Source organism: Xiphophorus couchianus, chromosome 13 (genome assembly GCF_001444195.1).
Source record: "Xiphophorus couchianus chromosome 13, X_couchianus-1.0, whole genome shotgun sequence".
NCBI classification, from domain to species: domain Eukaryota; kingdom Metazoa; phylum Chordata; class Actinopteri; order Cyprinodontiformes; family Poeciliidae; genus Xiphophorus; species Xiphophorus couchianus.
In genome coordinates, this window is record NC_040240.1 from 4,850,323 (window position 1) to 4,866,470 (window position 16,148).

Here is a 16,148-nt window from a genome sequence, read left to right on the forward strand (position 1 = left end):
AAGCTGTTTGAAGTCATTTTCAGCTCCATCATGCTAAGCTCGCCGCGGTTTCCAACTCTGAAAGAATACCATATTGTTTGGGCGGGCGGAGCGTCGGTCATGCCGCCAGGCTGGGACGAAGTGCAGACGAAGGGAAGCGTGTGCAGAGTGCCTAATAATTTCCTCAACGCCGCTGATGGCAGTCTGTCAGGGCTGGCAGAGGAAGTGAAAATGGCCTCAAGTATCTGGCGTCCTTCCACGCTGCTGCTCTCACATCAATGAAAACTCTATCATCATCATCTCTCTCCCTTCCTTGTTTTTTTCTCGCCGGATTCACAGTTGCTCACACGAACTGTGGAAATATAGACAGATTGAACAATAGAGTTATATGTATTCAACTTCGGTGCGTTTCGTTGGGATTTTATCAGATAAAGCGGAGTCTAATTGCACGGTGAAAGGGGAAGAACATTAATTTCTAATTTTTTTTAACTAATAAAACATTCAGTACCCTTTCATTCTGATACCCCTGTGGGAATGCCGTTCTTTAGCTGGTTAGAGTTGACTGGATGATGGTTTGTTCTAAATGCACAACGGCACTGCAACAAAACCGTTCAGGTGGATGAATCGATACGAAATATTGATACCAAGTTGGTATTATTAAAGTATCAACATTAGGGGCCTAAGATCAATACTTTAGTGTCAGATTACATCTTGACGTTTAATTTTATTTTGTCACTGTAGTGCCTCAACTCTTACTTTTTTATATGCCTTGTTTAGTTAGGAAAAATGGACACCAATCACGTTGATATGTTATTAAAGTATTTTGTTGACTTAAGCTTCGTCCAAGTTTTTAAAAAGTATCAGTATCGGTATTGGTATTGGTATTGGCGATACTGGCCCTATATTTACTTGGTATTAGATTGACTCCAAAATATGGATTATCGCATGCCACTTCCTTTTAGCAGGGTGACAATCCTAAACATGCAGCCACAATAAAATAATTTAGATCAGAGCATTTTCATATGCTAAAATGGCCTAGTTAAAGTAACACCCTCATGGAAACTAATAACCTGTTAAAAGACTAGAGATTGCTCTTTTCTCCATCCAATCTAACTGAGCTGGAGCTATTTCTGCAAAGAGAGTTTGGCTAAAAAATAAAATATGTATATATATATATATATATATATATATATATATATATATATATATGAAATCAGAACACATCACATAAAGTCCCAATAAAAGACGTTTTAAGATGTAATGTGGCAAAATGTAAAAAAATAAAATAAGGGCTGTGAATACTTTTCCAAAACAGCTGTGGAAGTTTTTTCTCGTCTAATTCTATAAAAGCAAAGATAAGGTCAGCACCAACTTGTCTTTCTACATTATATTTAATGTTTCCAATTTTCCAAATGGACAACTTCTCTTTGCCACTTGTGTTGTTTCTAAAATGTGACCGTTTCAGATATAAATTATAGATTTAAAAAAGTATGATACTCTGATAAATTGACTACTCTGCTGTTTGAAATACTTTTTAATATAACGTTTACGAGTCCAACCTACGGATTCAGGCGGAGGGGAATCCTCAGGGCTCCATTCTGCTCTAAGTTGAGAGTCAGGTGGCAGCAGCGAGTCGCCCGTCTGGGTCCACAAATCTGGTGGTTCTGGTTCTTTGTCTCTGTTCGATGTTTTCCGTGTTTCTGAATTTACACAACTCTCGACTAGTTTAGCCAGATCCATCAGAACAAACACTCCACTGGCACTCATCAGCGAGAGCTGCGCCAGATGTTAATCCACAGGTAAAATCCTTTTATTCTTGATTCTGTCTTTCTTCCACACATTGTTGTGCAGGGCTTCATATGAATGTAGACCTGACTAATCGCAAGAACATCAGTTACTTACAAGGTTACGATAATTAAGTAAAACTAATAAAATAACAAAAAACCGAAATTGAGAAAAAAACCCTGAAATATTTAAAACTGTTGTTAATGGGAAAACTATAACTAACTGGAACTATATTCTCCATTTATACAACTAACTAAAACATATTGAAATTATAAATATAATATCCTTCATTTTTGTGTTCATGAATCTATTTATTAGCCTTTTGAACTGATGTGAGATGAACTTTTTCCCCTCACACTAGCAGTTTACGTCAGCTATCAGCAAATCCCCACACTTTATAATCCTCCTTGCAGCTTTTACGCTAGTCGGCAAAACGTCGACGGCAAAAGTTGGAATAAAATACCAGTCAGTTTTTGTTCAACAACAATTGAATGCTTTCAACACTTTCAATTCTGCACCAACGTAAGAAAAAACTAAAACCACTACAACTAATAAAAACTAAACTGAAACTAAATATTTTACTAATAGAAACTAGCAAAAACAAATTAAAGTTAAGTGGTTTAGATAAACAAAAAGTCAAAACGAAATAAAACTAAACCATAATGGAAAAACACAAAACTGTTGCTACGTTTACAGTGGACTGTCCACAATAAAAGCTGAACCGAAGAGCCTCAAACACTGATATATTTCTAAACCAAGCACAGAGTGGGTGAGGTGGTGGTGGGAGCACAGCTTTGACAAACACTCACCATTAACAGCCCTAAGACCCCCCACCGTCCAGCCTCTTTCACTCTGAGCCTCCTCTCTTCGGGCCTTTGACCATCACAAGGATGCCACACAAACCCCGGCCCCATCCCCCTCGTGGGGCTGCCGCCCCCATACCGGCTGCTGCCCTTTTCCCGGTCGTCTGATCCATATTTCAGAGGCGGCAGCGGAGACACCGAGGGGGTTATAATCCCACATTAAAGAACCGAGGCCCGGCCTTGTGAGCGCACGGTGCGCCGAGGTTCACAAGGTCCTAGAAATCTTCAATTTCTGATTTCCGCAGAGTCTGCAGTCAGTTCCAAGGTGCTGAGCCGAGGGAAGAAGAGCATGGTGAAGAACACACAGTCAATAGGATCCATTTTAGGAGATTCTTTTCTATAATAACATTATGTTTATGTGAAATGACCCTAAATCAAAACAGGTATCTCCTGTGACATTAAAGTTTTAAGACAATAATAATTATTCAGTCTGTTCATTGGTCAGATACAGAGGTGGGTAGAGTACCCAGAAATTGTACTCAAGAATAGCGATACTTCAACGTATTTTCACTCAAGCAAAAGTAAATGGTAGAAAGAAAAAAAAAACATATTTGGTAAGAAGTCAACTCAAGTACTGAGTAACTGATCATTTAATATTTAGAGATTACATCAGCAGATGGACCAAAATATGAAGTTAGATGGAAATGTTAGTATTTGAAAGGCCAAAATTAAAGTAATTCATATAAACAGCATAATTACAAAAATAACAATAGCAGGCAAAAGGAACATTTCTCCAAATTAATATAAAACATATGAAACTTTAACAAAAACTTCAGATGTGTGTCTGTGTCCGGCGAAGTTTTGGTTCAAACGAGCTTTTTCTTCATCCAGTGAAGTTACTCACAGTGAGTAAAAATACAGGAATTTTACTCAAGTAAGAGTATCAATACTTCAACGTAGTTTTACTCAAGTAAAAGTAAGAAGTAGCCTTCCAAGAAATGACTCAAGTAAGAGTTAAAAAGTATTTAGTAAAAAGTCTAGTCAAGTGCTGAGTACCTGATCAAAACATCGATCGCTTGATATTTGACATCATCAGACGGATCAAGACGTAAAGTTACGTGGAAATTTTGTTATTTTAAAAGCCAAAATGAAAATAATTCATATGAATGACAAAATCAGGTAAAATCAATTTCATTCAGTATAGAACTTATAAATCTTTAACAAAAATTGTAGATTTTTGGTTAAAACGAGTTTGTTCTTCATCAGTGCAGTTACAGTGGGTAGAGTATCCAGAACAAAAAGTCGTAAAAAATATTCCTAAAAATAAAAAATTTTTCCCCCAAAAACGAAACTCAAGTAAATGTAACTGTAGTTATTACCCAACTCAGATGTGTAGATACAGGAAGTAGATTCTGTAGGAAACAAAGGAGAGTTTAATCATATCATTACTGTGTTTCTGGTTACTACTTCAGTGTACCATCATAAAAGTTTCATAGCCTTTTCCTATTTGTATGTTTACTCTACAGCATCCCACAATGCAACACAAATCTGGCTACAGGAAGGCGTTTGGATCAAGTTTGCGTCATACAACCTGGTAGCTTTGTTGGATCACATTCACTCAGTAAACAAACAAACTGCTTGGAACCGTACTGAGACCGCGACCTCAAAGTGGTTGCTCTGGTCTAGTGCCATTGGCTGTTTTCCCATCCGCACACGCAAAAACTGCACCAAGAACGAAGCGCCTCAAGGTCTTGCGATGAAATGTCTGAGGAAATGCCATAGTGATGTGTGCTCCCCCACCTGTTGCTGACCAAAACATGGCTGCTCAATGTCTCCGTCACTAAAAAGGACACATTTGTGTCTCTTTCGAAATATTTCAAGTTGTGGAAAACGCAAACAGTCATGGCCTGATGTTTAAAGACGCATCAACCGTCTCTCCGCTTTAAAACTAGCTGACATACTGCAAAGTTCAAGAGGTTAGCTTCAAAACCGCTGAATTTCTGTTTCAGTCAAATCTTTGCTATGGTTCAAAGTTTCTGTCACGAGACGCCAGAGAACGTGATGGAGCATGCAATACGGTTCTGCACAAACTTCACCGAAAAAACAGAGAAGTTTGTTCACTGCCTGGACGTGGCGAGAACAAGAACAAAGTTCTTTGCGGCCAAAACATTTCGTACCTCAGTCAAAGTAAAGCACAGAATACCTGGGAAATCATCACAGGTCTCCCTAGATGTTCCTGCACATTTAAAATCTCTGACAAATCAGGCAACACATTACAAGAGTTCTGCCCTGATCCCGAGTCGAGAACAAACTACGAGAACTCTCAAGGTAAACCACATTTACCTGTTGTTGTAGTTTTTTACTGGCCATCATACAGTACTGCCCCTGCCTCAAATGTTGCAGTGTACTGCAGTCAATAAGCCAAAAGGAGGCCACAATTTACGAGCCGTAGGTTATTTTAGATTCTTATCTGAAAATATTCTACTATTGCAACAGTGTTTATGTTTTAAGAGATAAACCCCGACTGCTTTGAATGGAGGATAGACTAACATCGTCCTAAACGCCCCCATCTTGTCAGCTGGCTGAAAGAAAGCTTCTATACCAAATATGTCTCATATTAATCTCCCACTGGTTTAAAAATATAGTTGACAGTATGAGTCTATGGGCCCCATATGGTTTTTTCATGACTGGATGGGTACTAAGTGGACTGGGCACAAGATGGACGTCAAAACAAACCTCACAAGTATCCCAAACTCAGTTGTGTACCCGATAGTTCCTATCTGGGTCTCATTAGGGTAATAAGAAAAAACCTTAAATTTTAACACACTTGATAACCATATGGGTCCCACATAACATTTTTCAGACCATTTTCTACCCATATGGGCCTCATAATGTAAGTGTTGGCCGGGTCCAATTGGCATGTCATTAAATCAGCCTGGATCTGCCTCAATAACTAACCAGCTAATATCAGATGGTGGCAGGTATGTCACTCCATAAGCAGCAGCAGAAGAAAAGAGCATTAAGTGCTACCATGGCGACTGAATCCAACAGGTGCTTCTTATGTATGTTTATGTCAATTTACAGAACAAAATGTGATGAACAATATCTTATCTTATTTTAAGACCAGAACAAACAGATGGGTTTTTTTGTTTTAAGGAAAAAAAATTAAGTTCTTATTAAATTTTGGTTCGAATGTTTTTGTAACCGTGTTAGTTTGACAGATGCTAGTCAGATTTCTTCTAAAAACACTAACCAAAAAAGTGGAGAGGTTTTCAATAATAAACGCTTATACTGACATTTATTTAGGTCCCAAAAAAATATACTCTTTAAAGACAAATTCATAATGTGTATTTACAAATTTCCAAGGGTTTTCTTTTTTTCCATTCACAACAGAAGAGCAGAAGAAGCAAATAGAAAAAACACATAAAAGGAGAGAAAAAAACAAAACAAGCAAATCTCTGACATCTCTTTTGCATGTGAACGCTAACACTATAACTGGTCAAGCTTTCAGAAAAATAGCCTTCATTTAACTGTTCTCCATTAAATAAAATTATTCTTTTTCTGCGCTCCCCCTCCTTTTTTCTTATAGAAAGTTTTTTTTTGCTCCGTCTTCTCATAACATCGTCGTCAGAACTCGCTGTGGCGTCGTTCCGTGGTGAGGTCTGAGGAGAGGGAACCAAAAACAGACGAGTTATTCAAAATAATAATACTAATTTAAAAAAAAAAAAAAGGAGCAAAAAGTGTCATTCACGCACGCGTTGTTTTAATATCGGCCTCTGCTTATGGAAATTAAATAAACGGGTGTGTGTCTCACTCCACTTCATTGCTGATGTTGCCGTCTCACACATTAGCCTCAATCGCGGAGGGGTGGGGAAGGGGGTGGTCTGTGTGTGTGGGGGGGGCGTCTGAATAAATAGTGGCACATTATTTAAATGACATTAGGTGGTGATAAAGCCGCTGACGGAGCAGGGGGAGAAGCAGGAGGGCTGATATCTTGCTCTGCTGCCTGGTGAGGCGTTCAAGTGCTAAATCACATGATTTATGCGCCTGCTGCCCGCTCGCATGTGACGCTGTTTACCTCTGCCCTGAGCTTCATTTAGCTGGAGCCTCGCAGAATTAGAGCTGATGGTGTCACAATAATAACGCGTCGGGAATGATCACCTGTCAGTGATGAGCTGAAAGGGAGACTTCAGGGAATCGGGTCTGCGCTCGCTGTCCTCGTCTGCAAAAAGAAATCAAATCAGATCTTATCCAGGACTAATATCTGCTTAAATGTTTACTGTTTATACACATATATAGCAATATTTTTTTTATGGCATGACAAATTAATGTTGGTGTATTTTCTTGTTTCTGGATGTTTCATTTTTCTTTTTGGTGTGTTCAGTGAATACTCCATGCATTCTGCTTGGTTTCCATAGACAGAAACTTTTTAAACTGCTTTTAATAATTAATTGAGCTTCCTTTACTGTTCTGTAACTAGGATCAAATGGAATGTATGTAGATTGAATTTTAATTATTTTTATGTCGTGTGAGTTGAGACATTTTTTGTGAAGTAAATATGTAAATAACATTTGAATTGAATGTCGTCACAAAATAATGGCCTAAATTTTATAAGTTTTTTTTTTTGTTTTTTTTTTTGCCAAAAGTGAAGTTACTTAATTATTTTTAGAAAGGTGGCCACGTGCTGTTAAAAAGTCGCCGACAGAAAATGGTTAACGGAAATAACATGGCTACCATCTCTTTTTGGGCTGAAGCTTCCCGATGACTCCACGTCGCTGTCATCCTCCGAGTCCGACGTCCCGGCGCCGGCCGCCGTGGCTGCGGGCGCCGGCGCCGCTCCGTGCAGCGGCAGGTGTCCGGGCGGCGCGCCGCCCAGCAGCGACCGCATGTTCAGAATAGAGTTGGCGTTAATCAGAGCCGCGTTGGCCCAGTTGTGCAGCTTGCCGATCTGACAAGTGTATATTCCGTGACCCGACAGCAAGGCCGGGTGGCCGGCGGAAGCCAAAGCCGCCTGTTGCGCGAAGGCCGCGGGGGGAGCAGTTTTGTGCGAGCCGCTGTCGGGGGCCGTGGCGGTCTCCGCCAAAGACCAGATTTTCGGTTTGCTCTGCGGCGCCCTCTGGCACTCCGGTATGCTCGGCGACCGCTCCGCCGCGAGCTTGTCCCCGGCCTCCGTCGACAGCGTCCTCCCGCTCTCCGTGGAGGCCTGCTCCCTGACGGAGAGGCCCGCTTCCCCCTGTCCCTTCCCGGAGCCGGGCTCCCCAGCGCGCTGCTCCTCCGGCCTCTCGACGTCGACAGTTTCCAAATCGATCTCCTCCTCTTCCTCCTCGTCGTCGCTGCCGGTCTTGCCGTGCTCGTCCTCGTTGTCGCTGCTGAAGATGCGGCCGTCCCGGTCCTCCGCGCTGCGGCCCCAGGTCACCTTGTTCTCCTTCTTCAGGCGCCTGCGAGCGTTCGCGAACCACGTGGAGACCTGGGAGAGGAGAGAAAACATTTTGAAATCTTCTTAAATATATATGATAACGCGCACGCTGTTCTTTAATAGTCACATTTTATTTGTTTTTTACTGCTGGCAAACTTTTTCTCTCTCTTTTTAAAAACACTACCGCCATTTTAATTATCTCATAATTTCTACAATAATGAATAGAAAACTAGCTTATATAACACATATTTTATATATAAAAAAAAAGAAAGAAGGGATTTTGCTAAATCGTATCTTGTTTCACCTTAGTGCAAAAAAACATTATTGTGCATCAGAAATCGCTGCTGCTGCTGCCAACCTGTGTGAGCGTCATCCTGGTGATGATGGCCAGCATGATCTTCTCCCCCTTGGTGGGGTACGGGTTCTTCTGGTGCTCCTGCAGCCAGGCCTTCAGGGTGCTGGTGGTCTCCCTGGTGGCCGTCTTGGCCCGGGACGGGTCCCCGTAAGGGTACTGGCCGTACGGGTAGAAGCCCTGAGCGGGGTGGACGGGCAGCGAGGCCGCTGGGTGGGAGCCCGGGCCCTCCTTCAGTTCGTACTGGGAGCTCTGGGAATAGCACCGGGGAGAGGAAGGCAACTTGTTGAATGACGTCTACACTGTAAAACGGGATTTTGTTTCCTTCTTCTTCTTCTTCTTCTGCTTTTGGAACGGATTAAATATTAGTCCTACTTTAAATCTTATTAAAGTGTATCAATTTTTGATGTTAAACAATGTTTACAATTTCGATTAGAATTGTTTGTGAGACCCAAAAGTGAAGAGTGAGGCTGATATGTTTATATTGGTTTTATTATGAATCAATTACCTCACTAAATAATAAGAATTATCGCAAGACTTGAGGTTCTGCCAGAATTTTTATTTGTATCGAGCTTTAAAAGTTCAGCAAAAAAAAAAAAAAAAGTTTAGCGCTACTGCTAAGGTCAAACTTCCTGCCGGTAAATGACACGTATCAGGGGAAAAGCTGGTTAGAATAGATTGAAAGTTTTATTATTGTTCTTCAGTCACAGTTAAAAACCAGTCATCGATTTTTGTTTCTTCACAACATTGGAGGATAAACTGGATGAGCAGAAATGATCTCAACACATTTTTTTAGAGTGTAACTCATATACGTGGGCAATTGGATTTACACTGAATTTACCCTCCTGTTTTGTTAAACTGCAGAAATTATGTTAGCAAAATGTTGGTTAAATTTATTGGATAAATTGCAACCGTTATTTTAACCAGTGTATTAAATACTGCCCCACCAAAATTTACTCCAGAATTAATTGTTGTTGTTGTTTCGGATATAATTTTACTTCCTTTCAAATTAAAAACAAAATAATATAGTTTTACTCCAAACAACTAGCACCATTATATACACTGTAGATTTGTTTTAAATATGCGCAGGTATGTTTTTGAAGTGACAAAATAAAAATAATTCTTTTGTACAATAAATTTTTTTTGACCGTACAACAATGTCAGATCAATTTAAAATATTTTAGCGGTGTTATGAAAAAAAAAAAAAGTCTATCAAAATTGACACGTTTTAGTTAACAATTCAGAAGATTTTAAAATAACTCAGCGTACAAACAAATAACGGGAGCTAAGAAGAAATTAAACTTGACTTACAATACCGGAGTTTTGCAGAAACGGCGTCCTTTTTTTTTTTTTTTTTTTTTTGCAGTGAAAAGTTTACTTTCTACATGTTTAAATGCGCAGAAAGGGAGAAAAAAAACCACGGTCTGCGCATGGAGCTGTCTTATAACACCTGAGCGCCTAGAGTAGCAGCTCTTACCATCTGGGATATGAGGGCGAGGTCCGCCGCTCCGCTGTACGGCAGAAAGGCACTGTAGTTCGGAGCCGCCCACGGGCTTCCGTACATCCCCAGCATAGAGCCGACAGCCGCGGCCGTAGCCGAGGAGCTCACTGCGCCCTCCGTGCTTCCGTCCCGGGCGGCCGAGGCCGGCCGCTCGCTCCCGTACACCTCATGTGAGGCGCTGAGGAACTGGGGGAACCCCAGCTGAGGGAAAGACATGTCCGGGGAAGAGGGGGGTAAAAAGTCCGTGCGGTACAGAGCTCCACAAAAGTCAAAAGAGGAACGCAGCAAGAAAAAAGAAAAGAAAAGAAAGAAAGTAGGAATCCTCAGATAGAAAAAAAAAAAGGGCAGGAGGAGGAGGGGGGGTGGGGGGGGTTGCTGTCTAAACCTGAAGATGCCCCCTTTATTTCAGAAACTGCCAACGCGTCTCCTCTCTCTCCTCCTCTCCGCCGCCACGGAGTAGCTAATGTCAGAGCCGCAGTTTGGCACCTCGAGAGCGGAGTGATGCGAGCGTCTGGCCGCGGGAGCTTTGTGGATGTGGAGCTGACGGACTGATTGGCAGCCTACTTAAGCACCAAGCTCCTCCTATGCCCGGGGCAGGCGATTAGTGCATTGGTTAGCCCAGGTCGCGCGTATGTGTGAGTGTGTTGGCGAGTATGCGTCGAAGTGTGTGATTTAATTTCAGCAGAGCGCATGTGTGATGGTGTGTACGTATATATGCCTTGGTGTATCATTATTATTATTATTAATATTCGTAATTACCTTTTTTTAAAAATATATATTTTGGAAGATATTTTTAAAGGGTTTTCTGGGACATTCTTGCCACGTAGTTCGGTCCACTGGCATCAGTCCTCGATCAGGTCCCCAAGGGAAGTCCCGTGATTACAGTCAGGAGTCAGTGGAGCATCGTGTTTTCAGGGCAAAGATAAAGAATGCTGAAGGTAATGTCAGAGATGGAAGAGGATACCAGATGGTAGAGAGATAGGGAGGACTGTGGAGTGAAAAATGATAAACAGGGCCGGCCAAGGGCTGTATGAGGCCCTGAGCAGACATTTGTTTGGGGGACCATTTCCAGCTAACCCATGAAGGCATAATATCATATTTGGTCTGACATATTGATTGTTGCATGTTGTCACCTTTCTGAAATAATGGGCTAAGTCTTTTCTTTTTTTCTTTTTTTTGCCTAGTTCATCTTTTGGCAAAAAAAATGTGTTTTTGTTTCTTTTATTTTTTTAAAAATATTTTTAAAAAATTATTTTTGGTAAAAAATAACATGTCATTATTTTAGGAAGGTGATGATGTACAATTATAACATTCATTGAATGTATTTATTATTATTATGGTTTTGAACCAACCTCCTTTTATATAGCTATTTTCAAGGTAACTTTGAGTTGTCTTCACTTGTTAACAACATCTGCACTGAAGAGTGGATGGCTTAGTGCTTAGAATGTTGCATTCACTGGTCATGAACATAATGGATTTTTAAGTTTCGGACTGGTTGAATATCCAAGTATTTTGTTCATTAGCTGATTATTTATTGCATCTCTAAGTTTAAGAAGTAATTAGAAAGTGCTTACTGTGTAGGGTAAGACGGATGTTACCTGGTAATGCTAGCTAACCTGGAGTTACTGAAAAGTCACCAGTTTGGCATCTGTAGTTTTATAAAATTTGATAGTGGAGCTACTTCAGTTTTTGTTGCCATCCGTCAGCGTTAGAAGCTTCATTTATGTTTCTGTTTTGATCGTTATTTTATTGCTGATTTGCTTAGATCTCACTATTTTAGCCAATTTTCAATATTTCTCCCTTTCTCAATTTAACAGTATGCTTCCCGTCCCAGCTGCTCCACATCTCCTGATTTCCCTTCGCCTGCTGTCTTCCCCAGCTGCCTCCACTTGCCTCTGATTAGCCCCTCTGGTTCCTCTGCCTCTCTCTCCGCTCCCTCAGTGTATTGAAGCTTTCTGGCTTGTTCTCCGCCGGTTTCACCGTCCGTCTTTCATGTTTCTCCTTTCCCAAGTGTTTTCCTCCGTCGTACATTTCAAGTTTCTTTTTGTTAATTTTTCCATTAAAAGACTTGGTTCCTCCTTAGCCTCCAAATGTGACAGTTTCCATATCGTGACTGTGTAGAAATAGCTCCAAACACAAAGGTGTGTTTTGTGTAAGCAAGGTGAATGTAGTAATCTTGTTTCAGCCGGTTTAGTGGTGCAGAAACAACTTTTTATACGCCTGTTATGCCTCGATATCGGTAACCAGCCCATGTTTACTCCATTCTATTCACTTTTTGGAATAAATTGGGTTGAATGTGTTAAAGTTTTTGTTTTCGTCCACATGAAAAATGACTAAATTTTGTTGATCTTCTTTCTCAGCCTCGAGAAATGGCAACAACAAAAAAATTGAATTAGCATTAAAATGACTGTTGTTTACTGTCTGAATCCTGAAATGTTAAGTTTAGTTTTTTTTAAATGGAACTGTTTACTGTACGTATGTGGCTAATAAACAACAAAAGCAGTGTTTGAAGCGCCTCACGGTTGTTTGAAATGCTTTTCCAACATGAGCAGCAAAATTCAAGCGAAAATCACCAACATGTTTGTGAACGTAGCCAGTTTTTGATCAGATCTGGAACTTTGTTAAACAGTTAACGTTTTCTAAATCACTTAAATCAAAAGTATTCCGTTTTAGCATTGCGCCATAAGTTCTCGCAAAGCATGCTTATGCGTCAGGCCGGCTCTGCTAAGAGCAGGAACAATCTGATGCTCCAGATAAAAAATAAATAAATGAGTAAAAAGTGACGTTTGGAGAATCAGGGGGGAGAAAAGACAGGTTGTTTCCTCATTGAGGCATCTCGGCTATCACAACAGGCACTCTGCTTCGGTTTGATCCGTTAAAACACACACACCCACACTCCTCGTGCCCACACACTCCGTCACACTCACACTCGGGCGGTGCTAATGAGGTCGAGCACCCTGCACCCTGCTCAGAGGCCCCGTGGCCCTCCCGGGCTCCCTCAGAGGTTAGCTGTGTAATTACTCCATCCCCATAAATACAGATTCATCATTTCACACTCTGAGCCTCTGATGAGCTTGGCTGAGCTGAGAGGGAGCGAGGGAGAGAGAGAGAGAGAGAGAGAGAAGGATGAGGGGGGTGTGTGTGTTTAGGTGTGTGTGTGTTTAATGATTTAATTACAGTGCTTAAAGCCCACTCTGGCTAAGTGACGGTCCGCTCTTCTGTGTCTTCTTCCTTCTGTTTCCTCTCCCTCTTCGACGCTGGCACCTAGAGGGGCTTTACTCATGAATCTCAAAGCTGTTTTTTCTTTTTTTTTCCTAAACACACATAATGATGAGCACCACCACCGCCGCTATATATATATATATATATATATATATATATATATGTGTGTGTGTGTGTTTGGGAGAAACACAGAGAGAGAGGGAGAGGGAGAGAGGATGCTTAATCTCCATGGCATTTTAAATGGCATTCATGGAGGGCGGCTCGATCCTCATTGCCAAGGTAAATGGAGCCAGGGGACTCTCCATTTCAGCTCGATAAAAGAGCAATGTTAAAGACCCTCACCGTTACCCTCCCCTCCTCTTCCTCACCCATCCCCTCTCCCTCTCTCTCTCTGCCTCCCCGCTCACTTAAAATTAATGTTTTTCTCATGACAGGGGAGGGAAACGAGACATATCCACCATCTAATAGGATAATATAGCCCCCCCCCATTCACCGCCGCCGCCGCCGCCCCTCCCTCCGCGCTCCCCTCCCCGCCTTTGTAGCTGCCTGATTTCCATAGTGTCTCTGTGGAGAGGCAGTTAATGAATTCCTCTGAGCTGGAGAAAGGGGGAGAATGGTTTGGCGGCTTAGAGAGAGAGAAAAAGAGAGAGAGAGAGAGAGAGAAAGAGGTAGGGGGAGGAAAGCTTTGAGCTATGCCATTCAACTTCACAGCCTCGGCCTGTTTGTGCATTCACCGCGTGTGTTTGTGTGTATATGTGTGTGTGTGTCTTTTAACATGAACCTGCTAAGACTACCAAATATTTAGACTGGCCTCAGACCTCGCTCTGTGTTTTTTGTATTTTTTTTTTTTTTTTTTTAAACAGTGACGGTGGATTGAGGGATCTCTGGAGGCAGCTTGACTCTATTTGAATCCAATTCCCTGCTATTAGCTCGGCCCAGACAAAGGAATAACTTACCGTAGAAAAGCCCTTCAAATAAAATCCCACAATCCAGTTCCTCCTGGGCAATTTGCACTGAGGTAAATGAAGACACCCCGCCCCAAAAAATATCATGAAACTGACACCTTTTCTCTCTCTCTGGTTGGTATAGCAGAGTTTTACAGTGTGTGCTAACTTTATTTAGCTACAGTTAGGTTGGTTCTATTACTTAAGCAAAATCTTTTGCATAGTGATACAAGAACCTAGCATGGTGCAGAAGTTTGCAGGGACTTGATTTTATTTGGATGGGGGGAGGGGATGTTAGCCTCTGAAAAATTCAAGATGAACATCACTTGCCGTGGTCATCGAGTGATTTTTCTGCAATAAATTTGCCCATGTTTATCGCAGAGGAAGGCTTTGTGTCAAATCATAATTTCTTAATTCTAAATTGCTAAACACAAAAAATGAGCACAGGCAAACACCAAACTGCTACGCCTAGAAAAAATCCACAGGAAGCTGACATTAAATAAGAAAATTAGCTGAAGCTACTTCTCAGCGCATAATAAATTTAGCTGAGGCTAATGCTAAACACATAAAATTAGCTGAAGTTAAAGCTAAACTGCTAAGGACATAAAAAAACGAGCTGAAGCTAATGCTCAATACAAATTCTGTTTAGCTGAAGCTAACGTTAAACACATAATAAAATTAGTTGAAGTCAAAGCTTAGCAGTCAAAGCTGCTAAGCACTTATAAAAATTAGCTGAAGCTAACACTCGACACATAAAAAAGTCAACACCAAACCCACTAACCAAATAAAATAACTAGCAGAAACTAGTTTTAAACACATAAGTTAATGCTAACCATTCAGACGACCGTCTCTCCGTCTGTGCCACACATCTTCTCCTTCTCGTTGGCAGCTAGTGTCAGGCTCGCAAACGGCAAAGTTAGTTAGGTTTTGGCGTCTGATTTTGCTACATATTGATAATTTAAAGTTTTATAAATAGGATGATCAAAGTTGAAAGCATATGATGCGACAGAAAGTTCATAAAAACGGGAAACAGTTTGTGGCAATTATTGGTTGAAGAGAGTGAGCATGGTAATTTATACGCTTGTATCCACACTTGAAAGATTTTTACAGTAAGATGCTGGAAAAGATAACAGTACAAAAGTGTTAACATTTTCCCACTCTACAATTATACAGCTAAATGTATTTTATTTGGACTCAATTTAATAGACTAATTCAAAGTACTGAGCTATTGAGAAGTGGACAAAGATTTTCTTTCTAATTTAAAAGCATATGTATATCTATCTGAAAAGTGTGGTGTGCATTTGTTTTCAAAGTGTTTGGATTGTTTGACACAGTGCAGTTTAAAAGACAACCCTAGCATCTGAAAATGAAACAAATGTTGCAATTTTGGTCTCCAATCGAACCGAGTCACCAAATATTACATCATGAACAAAAATATGCAATATTATTGCAATTCTTCTTGAGCTGACAACTTCAAATGACTTTTTTAGAAATTAGCATTCATCAGTGTATGTTGTTTTAAAAATAAACATACATTTTGCTAACCAAAAAACAAAACCATCCCGCCAATCTACATTCTTGTAATCGGTTTCCAGGATGCAGCAGAGTGAAGCTAGCAGGAAGCGAGGACGACCTACAGGGGGGGTTATGAAGAAAAACCCGTCCTCACCTACTTGACAGCAGAGATAAGCAGTGATGGATTCAGCTCTGACCTGATGTTAAAACAGATGGATCACTCTGATGCATATCAGATATGCCTGTCAGCCTCAAGTAACGCATCAACGGAGATCCTTCTTACTCTTTCACTGTCGCTGCGTTCCCGTTACAAATGTGAGCAAAACTTTGTGAATATTTTGCTAATTTCAAAAAGAAAGCCCCACAATTTCACCATTGTGGTGTTTCCATTAAATAAGAAATGCACTTAAAATCACGCATGAATAAGTTTGTTCACGCGATAAGTCACTAAAAACCATTCCGCGCCACGATCCTCCAACTACTTCCTGTCGTCTTCTTCGTTTTTCGTGCCAGTGGCGATGTCCACTTGTTGATCACGTCAATCGGAGCGATACAAAAAAAGTGTTTCCGCTGCAGTTTTGCAAGATCAACCAATTTCAATACAGACAAAACATATCGACAAAAAAAGAGG

General features: G+C 40.9%; 1 protein-coding gene across 1 annotated transcript; it reads right to left on the reverse strand.

Moving 5' to 3' along the window:
* Positions 1-5,846: 5,846 nt before the first annotated feature.
* Positions 5,847-10,392, reverse strand: irx1b (iroquois homeobox 1b). The gene is made up of 5 exons (XM_028037062.1): positions 9,813-10,392; positions 8,342-8,587; positions 7,302-8,034; positions 6,729-6,789; positions 5,847-6,229 (listed from the first exon to the last, which is right to left on the reverse strand). Exons 1-5 carry the CDS (start codon positions 10,050-10,052, stop codon positions 6,181-6,183), a joined length of 1,329 nt encoding a protein of 442 aa, XP_027892863.1. The 5' UTR covers positions 10,053-10,392; the 3' UTR covers positions 5,847-6,180.
* Between the last annotated feature and the right edge of the window lie 5,756 nt (positions 10,393-16,148).

Bases quoted from the DNA above. Each gene is read 5' to 3' on its own strand.
- irx1b (XM_028037062.1), bottom strand. From the start codon at position 10,052: ATGTCTTTCCCTCAGCTGGGGTTCCCCCAGTTCCTCAGCGCCTCACAT. The intron at 8,035-8,341 runs GTTGGCAGCAGC...CTCCTCTCCCAG, and splicing joins CCAGGATGACGCTCACACAG to GTCTCCACGTGGTTCGCGAA. The intron at 6,790-7,301 runs GTAGCCATGTTA...TTCTTTTTGCAG, and splicing joins CTTCAGCCCAAAAAGAGATG to ACGAGGACAGCGAGCGCAGA.